The 20,984-nt window shown below is 39.0% G+C and overlaps 1 protein-coding gene across 1 annotated transcript in view; it reads right to left on the bottom strand.

The window, feature by feature from the left end:
- Positions 1-20,984, bottom strand: part of TMEM255B (transmembrane protein 255B) — a 103,021-nt gene that overhangs the window by 52,803 nt on the left and 29,234 nt on the right. Inside the window, exon 4 of the mRNA XM_077296558.1 lies at positions 10,848-10,937. Within this exon, the coding sequence (XP_077152673.1) occupies positions 10,848-10,937 (90 nt within the window). The remainder of the gene's footprint in view (positions 1-10,847; positions 10,938-20,984) is intronic.

Raw genomic sequence — 20,984 nt, 5'->3', positions numbered from 1 at the left:
TTTTGTCCCACATTATGATCATGTTGAAAGAACACTTGTGTCATATAGCAGACTCCTAATTATACAAAAGAGGATCTTGAAAAAATAAAAATGTGTTGAGTATTATAGTCATAGCACCTGCTAGTTTATATAATGATTAGAAGAAAAAAGTGATACCGTTTCCAGCTGGTATACCCAGGTGCTAAATGTCAAGCAATATAAGACTAATCAAATAAAGGCATCAACTTTGCTTTGGGGAGATCTTTTTCAGAGAACTGCCCAAAACATCAAGCTCATAATATAGGTACAGTTGCTGAAAAGCCCTATAACATCAGTTGCGATATAAGAATTACAGAATGCCCACTGAAATCAACTGCCATGTTGTCAATGGGCACCTATTGTCCTCTAAGAGAGACATTGTCGACAGCAGTGTGAGCAGCCTTCTTCATAACTCAGCACTCCTGGTATCTCCAGTATTTGATAAGAAAAAAAGGGTGGAGAGTTGTGTGAGCAGCCTCTTCTTGCCTCATTGCCACTTATATTTCCAGTATTAGATCAGAAAGACAGAATTGACAGAAGTGTGAGCAGCCTCTTCTTACTTCAGCACTTTTAGTATCTCCAGTATTAGACCACAAACACAAGGTGGGCAGCAGTGTCAACTGTTTCTACTTACCTCAGCAGCCACAGTATCTCCAATATTAGATCAGAAAGACAGTGTGGACAGCAGTGTGAGCAGCCTCTTCTTATCTCAGTACCCTTGGTATCTCAAATATGCGATCAGAAAGACAAAGCGGGCAGCAGTGTAAGCTGACCCTTCTTACCTCCACAGTGCTGGCATTTTCAGAATTCAATCTGATAGACCTGGTGGACAGCAGTGTGAATGGCCTCTTCTTACCTCAGCTCTACTGCCATCTTCAGTATTAGATCAGATAGATATGCTGGACCGTAAGCAGTGTGAGTGGTCTCCTCTAAACTCAGCACTCATGGCATTTCAAGTATTAGGTAAGATAGACATAGTTGAATGCAGTGTGTGCAGCCTATTCTTACCTCAACAACCCTGATATCTCTAGAATTAGATCAGAAAGGCAGGGTGGAAAGCCTGTTATTACCACAGCAACATTGGTATCTCCAGAATTAAATCAGAAAAACAGTGTGGATAGCAGTATGAGCAGCCTCTTCTTACCTCAATTCCTCTGTTATCTCCACTTTAATATCAGAAAGCAGGGTAGAAAGTATTGTGAGCAGCCTCTTCTTACCTACGCACCCATGGTATTGAGAAAAACATGGTGGACAGCTTTGTAAGCATCCTCTTTTTACCTCCATACTCTCGATTTCATATCCTAATAATCTCCCTCCACAGCTTTCTATTGAACATGTTCATAGGCAACTATCCTAAAACTCAGCATAGTTTTCTGTCAGTCTACCAGGTATTCTAATTCTATAGTCATTACCTCTTAATACAAAATAATTGTTATTGGCTAATTAAAGGTATTTAAGAATTTATTTGTAATATTTGACATTTACGTTAATTTTTTTTTTCTATTACCTGATATCAGCTTAATGCAATTGGTGAAATATGCATTCAATATTCTAATAATAAATTAATACTTACTAAAAGCCAAAATAAAAATATGATGATTATCTGTTAATGCTTTAATACTAAGCTCAGATATGATTGCTCGAAATTACAATACTTGCCAAAAGTCACTGTTTTGTGAGGACAGTCCCCCCCGCAAACATTGAAAAATTGCAGCCAAAAGTGGCCTTTTGTGTGATGCTCCCTGGAATTGCAGGCTCAAAATCTGAAACTGCCCTACTGACAATTCGCATATGCCATATACACTTCTGATTTCTGTTGCAAATAACCCAAATCTTGATTCTATGATAATTTCAGCAAAATATTCTCTAGGTATTAGTTCAGAGGCTGATTTGGAGCCACGTGAGTCCTCCAAGACAACATAGTCAGAATCTCTCAGCAGGTCTTACTTAATAAATCTAGAATCATTCAAAAAGAAATAAAACTCAAAAGCAACAAATACAAATGGAAATTCCAAGCCTAAAATCCAAATCTACTGGTAACCATTTCTGCAGAACAAAAGGTGCACTGTAGATTTCTTGAAGCTCCTGCATTACATCAGCACATGCTATAATGGAAAAGTACATTGAGTCCTGTGCCGAGCCTTTATTTCACTCATTATACGCTAACATAGCAATTCATTTACTAGATACTTATTCCTAATACTTGTTATATTTTCAATGAAAATAACAATGAGTTTTCTAGTGTTAACGGCATATCTTCCAGCGGAGCCTGTGAAGCAATTTAACACTGCTCTTATTACTTTTCGCTATTTTGTAATGTACAGAGAACCATATCAATCTTTATAATCCAACCAAGCGATCAGAACAAATGCACAGACCAGCAGGAACGCAGACAGCAAGATTAACACTAGCCATTTATCACACAAAGCGCTGTGACCTTCTCCTTGGCCAAGGAAACCAAGTATTCGTAGCCGAAAAAAAGGCTAGCCTATGAGAACACATCGCCTTCTTTTTGGATACAGCACACAGGCTTTTTCTTTTTTAAAGGGAATGTATCATCTTGATTTTCTTTTACTAATTAAAACCATATAATGAATTTTACTTAAAAAAACAACATTTTCCTTAGCTCTTTACAGTTCAATGGATACAGATATACACAGAATCATTGTTTCAATTGATATGCAAATAAGGCTGTACATCTGAAGCTCCCGTCACTCCAGCTCTATCCTATGCATGTTATTTTGTTAACTGGTCAAACAATTAGTGTTATTATGGAGATGGCCCTTATCCCCTTATACTATTAGATTGCATATGTCCACTTAGTTAGTACATATGTTCTTTTGATCTATATAGTAGGGTCAGACAGCCAGGTTTACATATGGGGAAGGATTTTCTCCCCTCCAAGGGTATGTATGCCCACTAAATATTCCATGTGGCCCGTATTAGACTTGATAATTTGTTCTTAGATTTTTCATTATTGTCTCCAAACTTCTTAGCAGCATCCTGCTTTTATGCATCTATATAGTATTTTAAATAATAAACTTTTTGACTATAATATATGGGGCTGTTTTTTCTAGGCCTAAGTATAGAGTAAATCACAGCTTTAGCCATCTTCCATGTTGATGTGCATCTATTGGAGGAACGCCTTTTCATACAAAAGACTTAAAAGTGAAGCAAGAGAGGGCGAAGCAGGGAAGTGAATAGAGCTGGAGTGACAGAGTCTTCAGATCTACAAATAGTTCCACAGTCTAATTTGTGTATTAATTCAAACACTGATTTCTCAGAAATTGAGTAACAGACTGTCCAGGTTCCCCTTGAAGGGGTTGATCAGTCTTAAATTAAATAGACTGATTGCAGACTTGTGAACCCTCTCGTCGCCACACTGCATGCTGGGAGGATTCTCCGATGCCGGGACCAGCAGTCATGTGACCACAAGTATGTGATATGCATACGCTTGGCCACCTTCTGACTAGATGGGCACGCCCTCGCACAATGCAAGTGTATTGAGTGAGGCTAGAAACAGTGTAGCCAGAATATGGCTGGGAGTATGCATATCATATACTTCCGATCACATGATCACCGTTCCTGGCTTCGGCACCGGAGAATCCTCACAGCACACGCACTGCATAGAGTGATTACAGACTTGTGGTTTAAGACCAGACAACCCCTTTAAGTAGGAGATAATTGATCATCACAAGGATCTATGGTTCTGATTCCAGACCCAAGTTATGGTTCACTTGCTGATCCTCCTAGCTTTCAATCAATTCTTTTTTTTGTTTTTTTTATCCAGTTTTCTTTGCATATAAATGGTTTATGAAGTGACATTTATGCAAAATTATGTATTTCTAAGGCTCTTTTCTGATATTATACTATGAACGTGTTTCACATATTTTCCAGGAAACCATCCGGCAGCACAATACGTATAAACTGTAAAGAAAAGCAAAGATATTTCTATTTCTTCTGAAGACTACATAGGGGAATACTCCCAGCATATACCTTTGACGGCTGGTGAAAACAAGATCTGATGGAACTGATAATAATGTGCACTTTTTTCTTTCATAATCATCTGCTGTACATCATAAAATTAAAAAGCTAGTTTTAATAGTAATATATTTTAAAATTTTCAGGTATATAGGATTTATAGACTCCGCGTAAATCTAGCTAATTCAATAAATTACTATTGAGTACACAAGAAATGGCATTATCAGTCCCTGCTACATCCATATACAAAAGGTAATAATACATTTACAGACTAATATACTGTAGTTTTAACAGGTGTTCGCCATCTAGTGGAGAATGGAATACTGCAGTTTGTTTCTGTCATTTTCTCAATACTGAGGACTTGAGGATAATAAATAATAATAATAATCTATATTTTTATATAGCGCTAACATATTCCGCAGCGCTTTACACCTTGCACACATTTGAGGATGTAAACAAAGCTTTGTTAATGTACATACAAAAATCTGAATACTTATTTTTAGTTTCTATATGCGGCATAATCACTTAAAGGGGATGTGCCTTCAGATAGTAAAATATTGTTTCAATTAAGTTTGTAAGTATAATTTTTTTTTTCTTTAATTTTCTTTTTTTTTTCCAGCGATAACGTGTCCATGACTGGCTAGACTTCGCTATGAACCTCAGGTCTGGCTACAGTGAGCTTTCTTATCTAGTACAAATAGTGTTTTCTGTAGGTACCCCACGTGCCTGCTATATCCTCTGCTGCAACTTGCTTTTGGTTACTTCACAATTTGCTTCCTGAGTAAAGTCTTCTCTCTTTCTCACCTTCTTCTCATTCCATTACTTTCCAATAACTAATTAACAACTAGGAACTATGGTCCTAGACTCATTTAACCCCTCCCACCATGGGCTGGTTCAATAGTTAACCCCATCTGCCGTCTGAGTGCTGCAGGCCACAAAATAGATGAAACACACAACACAAGTCAAGATCTTCAGGGGGATGCAGACCAGCTTCGCCACTCCTTTACACACTCAGCATCATGAGACTTGTCTCATAGGGACTGGATATAAGGTTGCTGTGCACTCAATTTGACAATATCACATTTCTCTGCATCCATCGATCCTGGGGTGTCAATGTAAGGAGATAGACAGGACCGCCGGTACCTGCATGCCGGGTCCGGAACTGAAAGGGCTGACGGAGGGGAAGCTTTACATGTAGAAAAGCCGCGGAGACACCATCACGTGTTTCTCAACGCAAGCAATGAATAGCCAGGTCTTTCACCGGGAAGGAACCACCACGGGAAGGGCAGCATCCAATAAAGGAAAACCACCTATGCCAAAACATGGTATCCATCCACAGACAGCTGTTTCGGGGTATTTGCCCCTCATCAGTGTGGAGTAGGAAACTGGCTATTAGGAGCAGTGCCTAGTGAAAAGGCTATGAACATAAGGGTGAATGACCTCGGGGAGATCAAAACATCCAACACCGCGGAGACACCATCAGGTGTTTCTCAACGCAGTGATCCAGAACACTGCCCCCATCCCTTAAGGGAAATATGCAAATGCATGTAGAAAAGCCGCCGAGACACCATCACGTTTTTCTCAATGCAAGCAATGAATAGCCAGGTCTTTCAGGTCTTTAGACAGGCGGATCTTCCCCTGCTGCCGGAGGGAAGGAGGAGAGAGATGGAGCCAAACCAGAACCTCAATTTGCGGACACTGTGTTTCGGGGTACTGCCCCTCGACAGTACCCCGAAACACAGTGTCTGCAAATTGAGATTCTGGTTTGGCTATTATCCTAAGTCATGTGACAAGGCTCATTAAAGGGTCGACATTGACTGTTAGGATTGCTACTTCCAATAGGTGGCACTAGAGTTCTAGTCCTCTTCCTCTCTATTTGCATACTGTAAGCTGTAACTTTTTTCTTTTTTCGTCAGCTGAGTGTTATGGGGACTTAATGTTTGCTTTAAAAACTGTAGTTTTTATTGGTCTAATTTTTTGTACAAGAGACTTTTTTTTATCACATTTTATTATTTTTTTCAAAGAGAAATGATCATAAAGAATCAATTTTGTTTTTTTTCCAAACTAAAATCAAATTAAATAATGTTTCCTGTGTCACCATATGCAACAACCAATAATTTTTTTTATTTGGTGAAAGGGGTGAATAAGGGCTTTTTTTTTTTAGAACAAACTTTAAACCCTTACTGGTACGTCATATGCCTGCTTCCTCGCCTTGATGCGGGCTCAGAAACTGAGCCTGCATCTCTGCCGGCAGATGATGGTTTTGATGTTCAGCCATTTTCTGACTCTAACAGCTGAGCATGAAGCGAATTTCTCCCCATGGCTGTTGACCTCTTAAATTCTGCTGCCAATTTGTGACAGCGGCATTTACAGCACACCAGCAAGGGGTGCACCATTCTAACTGGCCATCGTTTCACCTGCGATGTGATCGCAGGGTGCTTATGGGTTGCCCTGATAGCCAGGGATCTACTGAAGACCCCTGTGCCTGTCATGACTGTACACCTGAGAACGCTGTAAATTTAAAATAAAAAAAGAATATTGCAGAATTGCGCTTTTTTCACAGATTTTCTGCACTTGGATTTTTTTCCCTCTTTCAAGTACATCATATGATAAAATGAACGGGGTCATTTAAAAGTACAACTCGTTCCACAAAAAACAAGGACTTACATGGCTACTTTGATGGAAAAAAAAACAGTTATGTCTCTTGGAAGAAGGGGAGGAAAAAAGAAAAGTGCAAAAACAGAAAATCACCCAGTTGTGAAGGGGTTATCTTAAGTTTAAGAATGATAAAATTGTGGATCTCATGACTTTTTTTCTTTTTTTTTAGGCAAAGGAGCAAAAAAATAGAAATTCTGACCTTTTTTTGCAGTGCTCATGGCAAATTAGTTATAGTTTGAGTTGTTCTAAAATCAGCAATGCCAAATATGTATAGATCTTTGTTTTGTTTTTTTTTTTTACAATAGTAAAAATCAAAAGGGGAAAAAGGGAGAGGGTGATTTATGAGTTTCTAATTTTTTATTTTTTTTCTAAGCAATGCCTTTGTTTACTAGAGTAATAACCACAAAACCTTATCCTACACAGAGACTGAGGAGAATCAAACCTTATAGATCTCCCTCCTGTTCCTGCAGCCTGTCAGCACCTATCTGCACTCCTTTTCTCTTTCACACCGGCTGAGGTAAAGAGAGAGGGGTGGGTGCTTTTTATTTAGTCTGTATCTCACCTACATGGATGGGGGCTTTTTTAAAGGCTGAGGATCCAGCCAGCCCAAGATATCACGGTTAGGGCTCATGCTCACTTGCGAGCAACTCGGATGAGTCTCGCATGTTAAAAGCCGGCGCTGCTGCCGGAACTCAGATCGGAGCATGCGGCCGCATAGGAATACATGCAGCCGCACACTCCGCTCCAGTGCCAGGTGCAGTGCCGGGTATTGCCGTGCGAGACTCATCCGAGTTGCTCGCAAGGGAGTATGAGCCCTTAGGGCGCAGTCTGACCACTGTATAAATCGGACCGAGATTGCACCACAATGCTCGGACTAGCCGCAACTGTTCCAAAGCATGACCGCTACATAGAAATATATGAATGTGTTACTCTCTGGACAGGAGAGCCGCCAGCCAGTCCATGCATTGCAGTGCGATTTATATACTGAAATAGTATGGTATTGCAATAGTATATAAAACAAACAATCAGATGATCGCAGATTCAAGTTGCCTAAGAGTACTAAAAGATAAAGTTGCAAAAAATGTTTTTAAAAATATAAAACTTTAAATCATCCCCTTGTTTACCACTAAAAATAATCAAATAAAATGAAATATATTTGATTTTACTGTGTTTGTAAAAGTCCAATATATCAAAATATGAAAATAAATAACCTGTATAGTACAATCCGTAAAAATTAATACAAATTAAAGCACAATAATTGGGTTTACTTGGTTGCCACAAATCCACCAAAGTATGCATCAAGAAATGAATAGAACGTGGCATCTGACCAAGTATGGTATCTATAAAACCATCAGCTTACCACACAAAAAAACAATAATTTATGGCTCAAATTATGTAAAAATGATAATGTTGCACGATTTAGCAAAATGGAAACAATTTTTTTAATTTTTTTTAATTTCCGAATTTATTTTTTATAATCTAAATTTTAAAAAAACTCTACATGTTTGGTATCACCATAATTGTACTGATTTGTAGAACCATAATGGAAGGTCATTTTTTACTGCATAGTGAACCCCATAACAAAAAAAGAACTAAAAAAAATGGCAGAGTTGTGTTTTTTAAGCAAAATTCACCAAACATGAATTTTTGTTTTGTTTTTCAGTAAATTATAATTACTTTAAAACGAATGATGTCATTCAAAACTAGAATTTGCCCTGCAAAAAAAAAAAGCCCACATGCAGCTATTTCAATGGAAAAAGCTAAAAACAGTGATGGCTTTTGGAAGAAGAGGAGAAAGTATTTATCTGTCATTAATCTAATTGTGTAGATATTATTGCATTTGTGAATATTCTAATAAAAACTGTTATGTTCAAGATCCTGCCTAACAGAAGAAAAAGTAATAAAAACATATTGGTTTTTTTTTTTAGTTTTTTTTAATGCTGGAATAAACTATAGCATTTAAATTATTATGGACACTGGCCAAATCACTGGCCTCAGCGGTGTATAGTACTAGAGTGCTCATGCTAGTGATTGACTGCAGTAGTACAGTGGGTAAATGAGTCGTCATTACAGCTGCGGGTTTATTATGTGAATATAGGCTAATTCATTTTTATACCATTTTCTCCATTCAGTTCATTTTCTTCTGACCCCAGAAAACCCGCTATTCAAAGTTGATTTTTGAATTTTCTATTAAAATTGACATAACATTGATTGTTAGAACATTTTGATCTAAGAAAATCCTACAATTAAATGGCTGATGAATAATAATGGTGACTATGAATGCATGTTTTCTTACCAGAACTCAATAAACAGAAAAGAAAATCTAAGAAACAGCCTATACATTATATAGAATGGATGAGTATACATTGGATTTGAAGCTTATTCATAATGAAAAATTATAATTCCTTTAATTTACAGAGACAAGTTCGCAGGTCAAGTTGCAGAACTCAATGATTCTCTGGGAGACCAGGCTTTGAAGAAATGAAGGGGTGTGACAGCTATGTGTTAATATTTGTATCAAGCAGATACTGTGAGCTAGAAGACAATGTCTGAAGATCAGAGTGTCTATTTACTTGGACCCTCTCTGCACTTTGTGCTATGCTTTTCAAGACCACTACTTATAGCTACTCAATAGAAACCTTAGAGTTTACTCTGAGTAAATAAAATCTGTCCTTGACATGTGATAATACAATATAGAGAGATAAACCGAGTGTCTGTGTGATCAGAACATTGATCAGGACAGATTACTATGAGCGTCTGAGCAAAGGGTCTGAATACTTATGACCATGTGATATTTCAGTTTTTCTTTTTTAATAAATTTGCAAAAATTACATTTCTGTTTTTTTTCCAGTCAACATGGGGTGCAGAGTGTACATTAATTAGAGTCTATGCAGCTGTTCACATGTCAATGATTTATTGCGGACCGAGTAGTTTGTGCAAAATTACAGAGACATGTCCGATATTGATCTGAGTGCCGGATCAAACGCCACAATGAAAATTTATGGGTCAGTGAAAAAAAATCAGACGGCAATCGGATGTCCTTCCTGTTCATTTTTCACTGACTGATAGGAAAAGCTGTAGCTTTTTTTTTCTCATCAGTGAAAAGAATTGAATAAACTGATCAAACTCTGATGAAAATCTGATGACACTGAGGAACATCTGGTGAAACTCTTATGGAAAACACTGATGAATCGCGGTGAAAAAAATGGAAGTCAGAATAAGGGCTTAGTCAGAAGTCTGATTATTGCTTACATGTCCTATCCGTGGTTTTCACCTGTGGTAGTCTATGGAGCTATTTACATGTCTGTGATGTTTCATGGACCAAGTGAAAGGGGGGAAAATCGCAGAGACATGTCCGATTTTGATCTGACCCTCAACAATGCACATCTATGGGTCTGTGAAAAAGTGACATCCAATTTCCAGTTACATATGAGGATGTGGATTAACTTTTCTCCCCCTATGAGAAAATCAGATGACAGTCGGACCACACTAATGACACTCTGATCAAAATTGGTCCATTTTTCTCGTACATGAGAAAAACAGACATCTGATTGAGGCCTAATGCCTTTTTTTCAGGGATAGCACCCATACCTACGACAGTCTATGAGGCTGTTTTCATGCCCGTTATTTTTTGGGTGTCCGTTTTTCACTGACTGTTAGAGGAAGGTGGAGAAACTTTTTTTCCTCAGAAGTGAATAAAACTGATGAAAAACTGACCAAACTCTGATGAAAATCTAATGAAACTCTGATGAGATGAGAGATCACTTATGAGACTCGGTCCGTTTGTCTCGCACGTAAAAACAAAAAAACTGACATCTGCATGAGGTCTATGTCCTCATTCACGTGTCCGATTTTCTTATGTTACAGAAAAAGAAACCAGTTATTTTAATTAGACTTTGATTCACAATTTTCCGTGGAGCACTCGGTCCGTGAAAAAACATGGGCATGTGAATGGCCCTATTGAGCACTCTTGTCTGTGATGGTATCTGTGAAAACCATGGATAGCACTCGTATGTAATAATCAGACATGTGAATGAAGCCTAAGTGTGAACAACCACCATTTTGCTGACAGTGCTTCCAATGTTGCTACATTATCACTTTTTGACAAGCTGTATATCTTTCATATTGACAATAGATATTACATGTAATTTTAGGTAACAACTCAAATAGGAACATGTGCAAATACTTACAATATGTCGAGCGGCAAAAACCCCGTCAACTATTGCACAACAGAATGCTGCCACCACTCCGAAACTGATGAACACAATGGAGGCTACTAGCTGGAGGGCAAAAAACATATTTAGAATGAGTTATAATGCTTTCATGGCAAAGAAAAGACAGAAATAAATAGGCTTGTGCTAAATCTAAACTATAGTAGTCCTGTGTGTGCTGGTGAGGAACACATTACTACAGAGAAAGGAAAATGACATCATTGTACACCAGCATGCGCCTGCAAACTCCCGCAAAACGCGGTCCATACTCATGCGCCAACAGGGCCAATAAACTGCAATGATGATGGCAGAGCGAACGTGAGTTCTGTCATGCACTTTTTCGGAAGTGTAGTATGCCTACAGGAGGCAAACATTCAGATGTAGTAGACTGCGTCTGAGTGTCCACCTCCTGGAGGTGTACACTCCCGAAAAAGTGCACGACAGACCTCACTTTTCAGAGGGATTTACGGGGACACAGCACCAAAGGTGAGAAAGCCTTGTTGTGACAAACTTTTTATGGCCAGAAAACCACACAACAGTTTTACATAAAGAAACATGGTTAGGCACTTAGTGCGTTTTTGAGGGAATCTGTCACCTCAAATTGGCGGGCTATGTAAATGCCCTGTGTCCAGTCAGATGGGCGGTGTTTCGTCTTGTTTTCTCCATCCCATCCTTCCCCGCTGTCCGCAATATTTTTGAGAATTTGAGGAGGTGTCCTCCATAGTTCACGCGTGCGCAATGCAATCTTGCCTCATGCACGCGCAGTATGCTTTGCCCAACTGCTGGCAAAGCCGAAAAGCATTGCTGCACATGCGCCGGCGCGCTATGTCCCGGAAGTATTTAGCTGTGTTCCGGGACATAGTGTGCCGGCGCATGCGCAGTAATGCTTTTCGGCATTGCCCGCAGTTGGGCAAAGCATACTGCACATGCACAAAACAAGATTGCATTACGCACGCGCGAACTATGGAGGACACTACTCAAATTCCCGAAAATATTGCGGACAGCGGGGAAGGATGGGGTAGAGAAAAGAACACGAAACACTGCCCATCGGACCGGACACAGGGCATTTACACAGCCCGCCAATTTGAGGTGAAAGATTCCCTTTAGTGAGTTGTGTGACAAAAAGCAGTGAGTGCACATAATGATTGTGTCCCGGATCAGGAAGAAGTACTGGTGTACATTTTCAAGTTAAAACCAGTAGAAATACAGTAGATATCCTCTTACTCTAAGAGATCATACACAGTACATCCCCGTGCGATTTAAGGAAAAGATACCAGCTTTCCAATCCAGGCAGTAAGGAAGTCCGAGACTACAGCACAGAAAAAATGTCCAGCTTCCAAGTTCAATTAGAGATAAAATGTGTTTATTATTAGTCCTTAACTAGGATTAAGAACATACTTAGCATTCGAAACACCCTTTTTTTTGCAATGTGTTGCTGAAATTTGGAAAAACAACTTTACTTGGGATGAATTTAAATGCTTATTGCAAAAGGCCAAAGGAAGAATCCAGAAAGTCCATGGTCCGAGCTAGATGGAGAATGTCTTATGATTGAGCATGACTCATGTATACCCTGACTACTCTGACATTGTCTACAAAGACTTTACATCTTGTCAAGATACCAAATGTCTATTTCAGAGTATTGTCTATGGTTTCAGAGTATTGTCTATGATTACTTTAATTAAGCAGTTAGCACAGTGATATGTGTATATTCCCATACATCTAAAGCCAACAGCCACCTATGATCTGTCCAAATTTAGTTTTCAGCTTATACTTATTTTTACATCTATTGTATCACACTTTTCATTTATGGAATCTAACTTAAACTAAGTGAAATGGGAAAAACAAAGATAATCTATTTCAGCCCATAACATCCATTACAATTGCAGACACTGCTTCCTAAATTACAATGTCAGAGAAATATGACCTATAATGGCTTTCATTTACCATTGTTCCCAGAACATTATTGTATTATTTCTGGAAATTATTGTTTATTTGCCAATGCATTATAAAATTGTATGCTCTCTGAATTTACATTTGTTGTATTCGTAACTGAGAACAAATGTTTAGCTGTACAAAACATGTCTGGAAACAATAATATACAGTAGATTGTATATATTTTTTTGTATCTATTATATGCGTGCAATTAAAGCTTTCTATATATATAACTTAAATGTTGAATGCATAGGGATATAACAAAAATCTAAAGAATATGGGCAGCCATACTACCATGGAAGAATCAAAGGTTGGGCACACTAAGTTTTAACATTCCCAATCTAGCAGATTAATTAAATTAATATTCACAGCTGGGGGCTGCAAGCCTCAGCTGTCAGCTTCAACAAGACTGGCTAGCACAATGAGAAAGTCTCACGGTGCAGCGGTGAGTTTACCGGGAGGCTTTTCTCACTGTGTGAGCGGTGATCTCTATGAGGTCACCACAGTTCAGGGGCTAGACTGGGAAATCAGCCTCAGTGACCGGTGGCAACCTCGATGATGTCACTGCTAGTCACTGACTCTGCGCTCACAGCAGCTCATTTCTCAGTGGTTCTCAGGCTGGACGGTCGCATCTTGGCACCATTCAGGTTGAAAATTATTTATACCAGACATGGATTACGGCATGGGACTGAATGATGGACAGGTGAGGGATATTGTTGATTTTTATTTTTGTTTCATTACAGGGCATGAGGGATTCAATGTAATGGGCATTAGGTAAGTATAACAGTGTTTGTTATTTTTAAATAAAAAAGTGTGTTTTGTTTTATTTCAAATAAAAGACTTTAATCTGGCTGTTTGTTTATTTACAATACTAATCTGTGGGCTTGATGTCACCTGACAAAAAAGATGACATCAATAATAGAATAGATGCACCTTTTCTGGGCGGCTGTGTGCTGTAACTTTTAAGCTGGGAGGGCAATGTCCTTGGCCCTTACCAGCCTGAGAATACCACTCCCCAGCTGTCTGCATTAGCTTGGCTGGTTGTCAAAAGTGGTGGAGGATCTCACGCCATCTTATTAAACTATTAATTTAATTTAAAAAAAATGGTAGTGGTGACCCCTCTATTCTTGATAACCAGCCTTGAGGGTTGCAGCTCCCAGTTGTGAGTTTTGCATGGCTGATTATCAAAAATACTGGGGAACCCACACCTATTATTCATTACAGTGCAGCCTGATGAATACTCCCATCAGCCGCCGCCTCTCTCTGTTATTAGCGGCAGCAGGCGTAGGCTGATGGGAGCAGTAGTCCCATCAGCCGACGCCAGTGACCGGAGGTAAACTTTTTACCTTCGATCACAGCTGTGGGCTCAAGCTGTCATTTGACAGCATGGGAACCGTGGCTGTTTGACCGGCAGTAATGGTTTTACCGCTGATCAGAAGCAGTGTTTGCCGTGCTGTCATGTACATGACAACGTAACAAACACCCGGTGTCGGAGGGCCAAACCCAAACAGTAACACGGACTTCCTGGTGTTCGGTGTCCATTCCCAAACAGTAGATGTTCGGTACGGACGCCGAACTTTACTGTTCGGGTTCGCCCATCTCTAGCACCGGATTTATCTCCACAGTCCGTAGACTTCAACCCAATTGAACACTTATGGGTAGAGTTGAAGAAAAAACTGTATACATGCCCAAGTGAGTCGACCAATAAGCACCAACTTTGGGAACGTGTAGAAGAGACCTCAGATCAGATTTTGGTTGAGACATTCTTGAATCTGATCAAGAGCATGTCCTGAAGGAAACAGTTAATGTTGAAAGACGAAGGTGCATGTATAAAGTACTAGAAAAATAATACAAATTTAAATTTACATTTTTAGGAGTAAAACAGTAACAATGCAGTGACATGACAAGAATTGGCATGACTGATCATATGCTAAATATGTACTCCCTTTCAAAGTTCAAGAAAAATACAGAAAGGAGGAAATGAGATACCGAAGACTACATCAACAATAGTGTATATCGCTGGCAAGATACGTCTTCCCGTTACAATTTCAGGAATTTCTTCAGAACCCAACACTATCATTATAGCTCTATCAGCTCATGCAGTGATGCCTCATCAACATGTGGGCCTTTTTATACTTTTTTAGGCAAACCCCCAGGTGGATGGGCCAGGCCGGACGCAAGCACCACAGGGAGAGGTGATCTCTCCCGCGTAAGGAGCAGACCCTATTAGCGAATATTTCTTCATACTCACTTACACCTTAGATACCTTTTCACTAGAACAGGAGCTACAGTCATGGCCAAAAGTATTCACACCCCTGCAGTTCTGTCACATAATACTCAGTTTCTTCCTGAAAATGATTGCAAACACAAATTCTTTATTATTATCTTCATTTAATTTGTCTTAAATGAAAAAACACAAAAAGAATTGTTCTAAAGCCAAATTGGATATAATTCCACACCAAACATAAAAAAGGGGGTGGACAAAAGTATTGGCACTGTTCGAAAAATCATGCGATGCTTCTCTAATTTGTGTAATTAATAGCACCTGTAACTTACCTGTGGCACCTAACAGGTGTTGGCAATAACTAAATCACACTTGCAGCCAGTTGACATGGATTAAAGTTGACTCAACCTCTGTCCTGTGTCCTTGTGTGTACCACATTGATCATGGAGAAAAGAAAGAAGACCAAAGAACTGTCTGAGGACTTGAGAAACCAAATTGTGAGGAAGCATGAGCAATCTCAAGGCTACAAGTCCATCTCCAAAGACCTGAATGTTCCTGTGTCTACCGTGCGCTTTGTCATCAAGAAGTTTAAAGCCCATGGCACTGTGGCTAACCTCCCTAGATGTGGACGGAAAAGAAAAATTGACAAGATTTCAACACAAGATTGTGCGGATGTTGGATAAAGAACCTTGACTAACATCCAAACAAGTTCAAGCTGCCCTGCAGGCCGAGGGTACAACAGTGTCAACCCGTACTATCCGTCGGCGTCTGAATGAAAAGGGACTGTATGGTAGGAGACCCAGGAAGACCCCACTTCTTACCCCGAGACATAAAAAAGCCAGGCTGGAGTTTGCCAAAATTTACCTGAAAAAGTCCAGAACGTTTTGGAAGAATGTTCTCTGGTCAGATGGGACAAAAGTAGAGCTTTTTGGGCAAAGGCATCAACATAGAGTTTACAGGAGAAAAAAAGAGGCATTCAAAGAAAAGAGCACGGTCCCTACAGTCAAACATGGTGGAGGTTCCCTGATGTTTTTGGGTGGCTTTGCTGCCTCTGGCACTGGACTGCTTGACCGTGTGCATGGCATTATGAAGTCTGAAGACTGCCAACAAATTTTGCAGCATAATGTAGGGCCCGGTGTGAGAAAGCTGGGTCTCCCTCAGAGGTCATGGGTCTTCCAGCAGGACAATGACCCAAAACACACTTCAAAAAGCACTAGAAAATGGTTTGAGAGAAAGCACTGGAGACTTCTAAGGTGGCCAGCAATGAGTCCAGACCTGAATCCCATTGAACACCTGTGGAGAGATCTAAAAATGGCAGTTTGGAGAAGGCACCCTTCAAATATCAGGGACCTGGAGCAGTTTGCCAAAGAAGAATGGTCTAAAATTCCAGCAGAGCATTGTAAGAAACTCATTGATGGTTACCGTAAGCGGTTGGTCGCAGTTATTTTGGCTAAAGGTTGTGCAACCAAGTATTAGGCTGAGGGTGCCAATACTTTTGTCTGGCCCATTTTTGGAGTTTTGTGTGAAATGATCAATGTTTTGCTTTTTGCTTCATTCTCTTTTGTGTTTTTTCATTTAAGACAAATTAAATGATGATAATAATAACAAAGAATTTGTGTTTGCAATCATTTTCAGGAAGAAACTGAGTATTATCTGACAGAATTGCAGGGGTGTGAATACTTTTGGCCATGACTGTACATAGATTTTTTCATTCCATTATGCTGAAGACCCATTTTGGCCTTATCCCGAATACTGTTTCCAGTTCTGTTAATAAATCTGTCTCTGCTTTAGTTGCTACTTAACTCTCTATCACCAATTGGGTCTGAGGCATTCCAACAATTTTATGCCTCCCAAGACTTACCATGCTACTAAGATGATGATTTAATTCAATCCCATAATGATTTAATGAAACCAATAATCCTCATATACCGGCTAATCTCCATGTGGAGGAGCTGTTGATAGAGGAATCACACCAACAATTTAGGACACTCCATTGACAATGCATTTTACTCATAGAAAAAAGGAGTTTGAGTCCAAAATAGTAAAAAAAAATTTAATTTTTTTTTTATTTGTACAGTATATCAATCCACAACTTAATCTGTCAAATACACCAAAGTTTATAACATGCTCAGCAAGGGAACACAACCGTGACCAGACCTGTGTGACCTACCACATACTGCTAAACGTATACAGTAAAGTGCTATGTGCTTAGATATAGATACCATGGAATACAGAAACCCCTTAGGACCTAGTAACCTGAGTGTCTCATATCACTTGTCCTTAGTTAAGGATATCTCATTAACATAATGTCCTACGAGTAACAAGCCCAAGGTTTGGTTCCTTACCCATGTAGCAGATGAGGAGGGATCACAAAGTACAGCCCCAACGTGCGTTTCGCGTCGGCTTCGTCAGGGGGCGGTACTGTGGTGTGTGTATAGGGTGATCTTATAGGGTCAGTAATTACCCTTAATGAGCGGTCAGCGGCGCACATGCGCTACATCCTGTGGCTCATTAAGGGTAATTACTGATCCCTCCTCATCTGCTACATGGGTAAGGAACCAAACCTTGGTCTTGTTACTTGTTATAAACTTTGGTGTATTTTATAGATTAAGGTATGGATTGATATACTGTACAAATAAAGATTTGTCTAAAATTTTTTTTTACTATTTTGGACTCAAACTCCTTTTTTCTATGAGTAAGATGATGATTTACCTTATTAACCAAGACATTAACCAATTACTCATACAACATCGCCTTGGTAAATTCCGAACGGCAATGAATCTTTCAAAGGATGTACTCTTGAACTTTACAGAAACTCAAATACTGTATTGACACAATCATTAAACCAGCTGACAAAGGTGGAGCCATTGTGGTCATAGACATCAAGGACAACAGAGACTAAGTGTATCGCCAACTAATGGACACAACTACATATACCAAAATTAGGATGGATCCAACATCCTCCATCAGAATTAAGATACAAGCCATCTTAAAAATATATCTAGTGCAGAATGTCATTGACAAAAAACTGCTGTTTCTAAACAACCCTCATGCTATCACACTGTTTTTTGTATTCTTCAAAAATACATAAATCACTCTTGAAACCACTGGGCTGACCAAAAGTCTCCTCTACGGATTCAATTTTGGCACCACTCACTGTTTTTTGTTTTTTTTTAAACATTCTTACACTACTAACTAAACTGACTAGATTGTTTCCTCCTAGATGCATACTTAACACTTTCGATGTTATTATTCTATATACCTCAATAGTACATCTCAATGGCACGGAGGAGTTACATTGGATGCTTTCTACAACTACCATGTCAGCTGATTCTATGTCGTTATGTTTAGACCTCTTACATCTTACTCTTCTTGAAAGTTTCTTCACGTTTGGAGACTTTTTTTGGAAAGATCTGTGGGACCGCTATGGGCTTGAATGTGGCGCCTCCGTACACCAATGCATACATGTCCTGCTTCGAAGATGATCATGTATATACTTATTCTTTATTGCAATAGTATGCCATCTGTTGGCACAGATATATAGATTATGTCTTCTGTATTTGGAATGATCCAATTATCACTCTGTATGATTTCCATACTTATTTAGTGTTAGATCTGAACTCCAATTCATTCTGAATAACTATACTAATCACATACACATTTTAGATACATTGATCATCAAGGATAGCAATGGCCTTTTCACCACAGACCTGTCTATGAAACTAACATACTAACATACTGTAACAGTCTTCTTGAGTATTCCAGCTGTCATGCTAAGACTATGAAGTAGTCCTTACTCTGATCCCAATTTTATAGACTAGAATAGTTTCAGATTCAGTGGACAAATCTCAAAGGTTCAATAAATTCAAAGAAAGGGGTTATCCCAGTAATTTCTTTCAAAAGAGCTGACACTGTCAAACCTTAATAGACAAACGATACCCAACAAAGAAAATTCTAACCATCTGCCATTCGTTTATACATACCACCCATTTGTTCCCAAGGTTTAACAAATTATCAAAACGCATTGGTGTATTCTTAATACAGCTTACTCTAATATTAAATAATTTTGTAAACCAGTGATGTGCCTTTAAAGCCCTTCTAATATTAAGAATTTTACAATATAAATCAATAGGTAGGTTGACTAAACTCCCACAACTATTTGTTAAGGCCAGACATAATGTCACCTTCTGTTGTGTCAGTTGCCACTCATGCTCGAACATCATAAAAGATTTGTTTATACATCCCCACATAAGACAGTCATTTCCTATCAAATGCCACTACACTTGTGAATACAGTAACATCCTTTATTTGCTCAAGTGCCCATGTGAACTCCTATACAGTAAATCCATTATCTGGTGCATAAAAAAGTGACTTTATATCTCCAAACACTTTTTCAGTGCTAAACGTTCCATATCAAAATTGAGATTTCAGATTATCGAACAAGTTTCCTTTGATAGACGAGGTGGTAATCATATTAGATCTCTCGGAAAATGGGAGTCCTTTTGGATACATACTTTACAAACACTCTCTCCTAAAGGACTTAATAGGGAATATGATTTGTTGATTTGACCTTACCTGGTCCTCTGGTTATTTTATGGCTAATTTCTTTCCTTCTTTTTACTGAGACACATTCTTCCTCCAGACCCATTTTTTTACCCTGTTTCTCAATTTTTTCTTTCTTTTATTCTCCGGTATGGTCTTATTTTTTTTTTATCCCCCAATTTTCTTACTCCCATTTCAATGGATAGTTATTTTTTTAAATTATTTTTATACTAATGTGCATAGGTAGTCTTTTTCCTACTTTACTTTCCCCTTTGTACATACAGTCATACATGCATTTATAAGTATTATCTGGTAGAGATACATTACTCCCCTATACATCTCCAAACGGACATGCTCCACTATTCCCGGGGGTTTTACAGCCACGAGCACTGCTTTAGCACAGCTCCTGGCTGTAAAATGATTTAACCCCTTCAGATGGATTTACTTCGTGGGACTTGACCTGAGCGACGGAAGGTATGAGATATTGTTGAGTTTTTATTTTTCCTTTGTTACAGGACGAGGGTCATCAGGTGGATTACCAGTATAATAAAATATTACAACAACCTGTGTCTTTATTTCATTAAAATACTTGTAAATAATGTGTGTGTGTTTTATTAACCATTTCGTACTATTGGATTAATAATGGATAGGTGTCATAATTGACGCCTCTCCATTATTAATCTGGCTTAATGTCACCTTACAATAGCAAGGTGACATTAACCCTTCATTACCCCATATCCCACCGCTACACGGGAAGAGAGTGGCCAAGTGCCAGAATAGGCGCATCTTCCAGATGTGCCTTTTCTGGGGTGGCTGGGGGCAGATGTTTTTAGCCAGGGGGGGCCAATAACCATGGACCCTCTCTAGGCTATTAATATCTGCCTCAGTCACTGGCTTTACCACTCTGGTGGAGAAAATTGCGCGGGAGCCCACGCCAATTTTTTCCACCATTCAACCCTTTATTTTACAAGCTAGAGTGCCCACATTTTGCACATACACACTACTAACATTAGTAGTGTGGAATATGCAAAAAAAAAGGGGATATGAGATGGTTTACTGTATGCAATTGAATTACCGGCTTTTCACATATCTCGCGCTGAATTAAATCTAAATACAGAATATATATATGTGTCTCAATGACATATATATATACACTGTATATATGTTTTAACGAACATTTGAGCACATAAATCCATTAGATGTCGGTTTTGCAAACCTGCGAGAAAATATCGCAGTACGGATGCCATACGGATTACATACGGAGGATGCCATGCGCAAAATACGCTGCCACACCCTGCCTACGGATGACATATGGATCACTATTTTTGGAACATTTCTGCGTATTACGGCCGAAAAATACGGACCGTATTTTCATACGCTGAGTGTGACGCCGGTCTAGCTTTGAGGTTTTCTGTAGT

Source organism: Ranitomeya variabilis, chromosome 3 (genome assembly GCF_051348905.1).
Source record: "Ranitomeya variabilis isolate aRanVar5 chromosome 3, aRanVar5.hap1, whole genome shotgun sequence".
Lineage (NCBI taxonomy): Eukaryota > Metazoa > Chordata > Amphibia > Anura > Dendrobatidae > Ranitomeya > Ranitomeya variabilis.
Note: the sequence above shows the minus strand (reverse complement) of the source record. Positions and strands in the feature narration are given on the sequence as shown.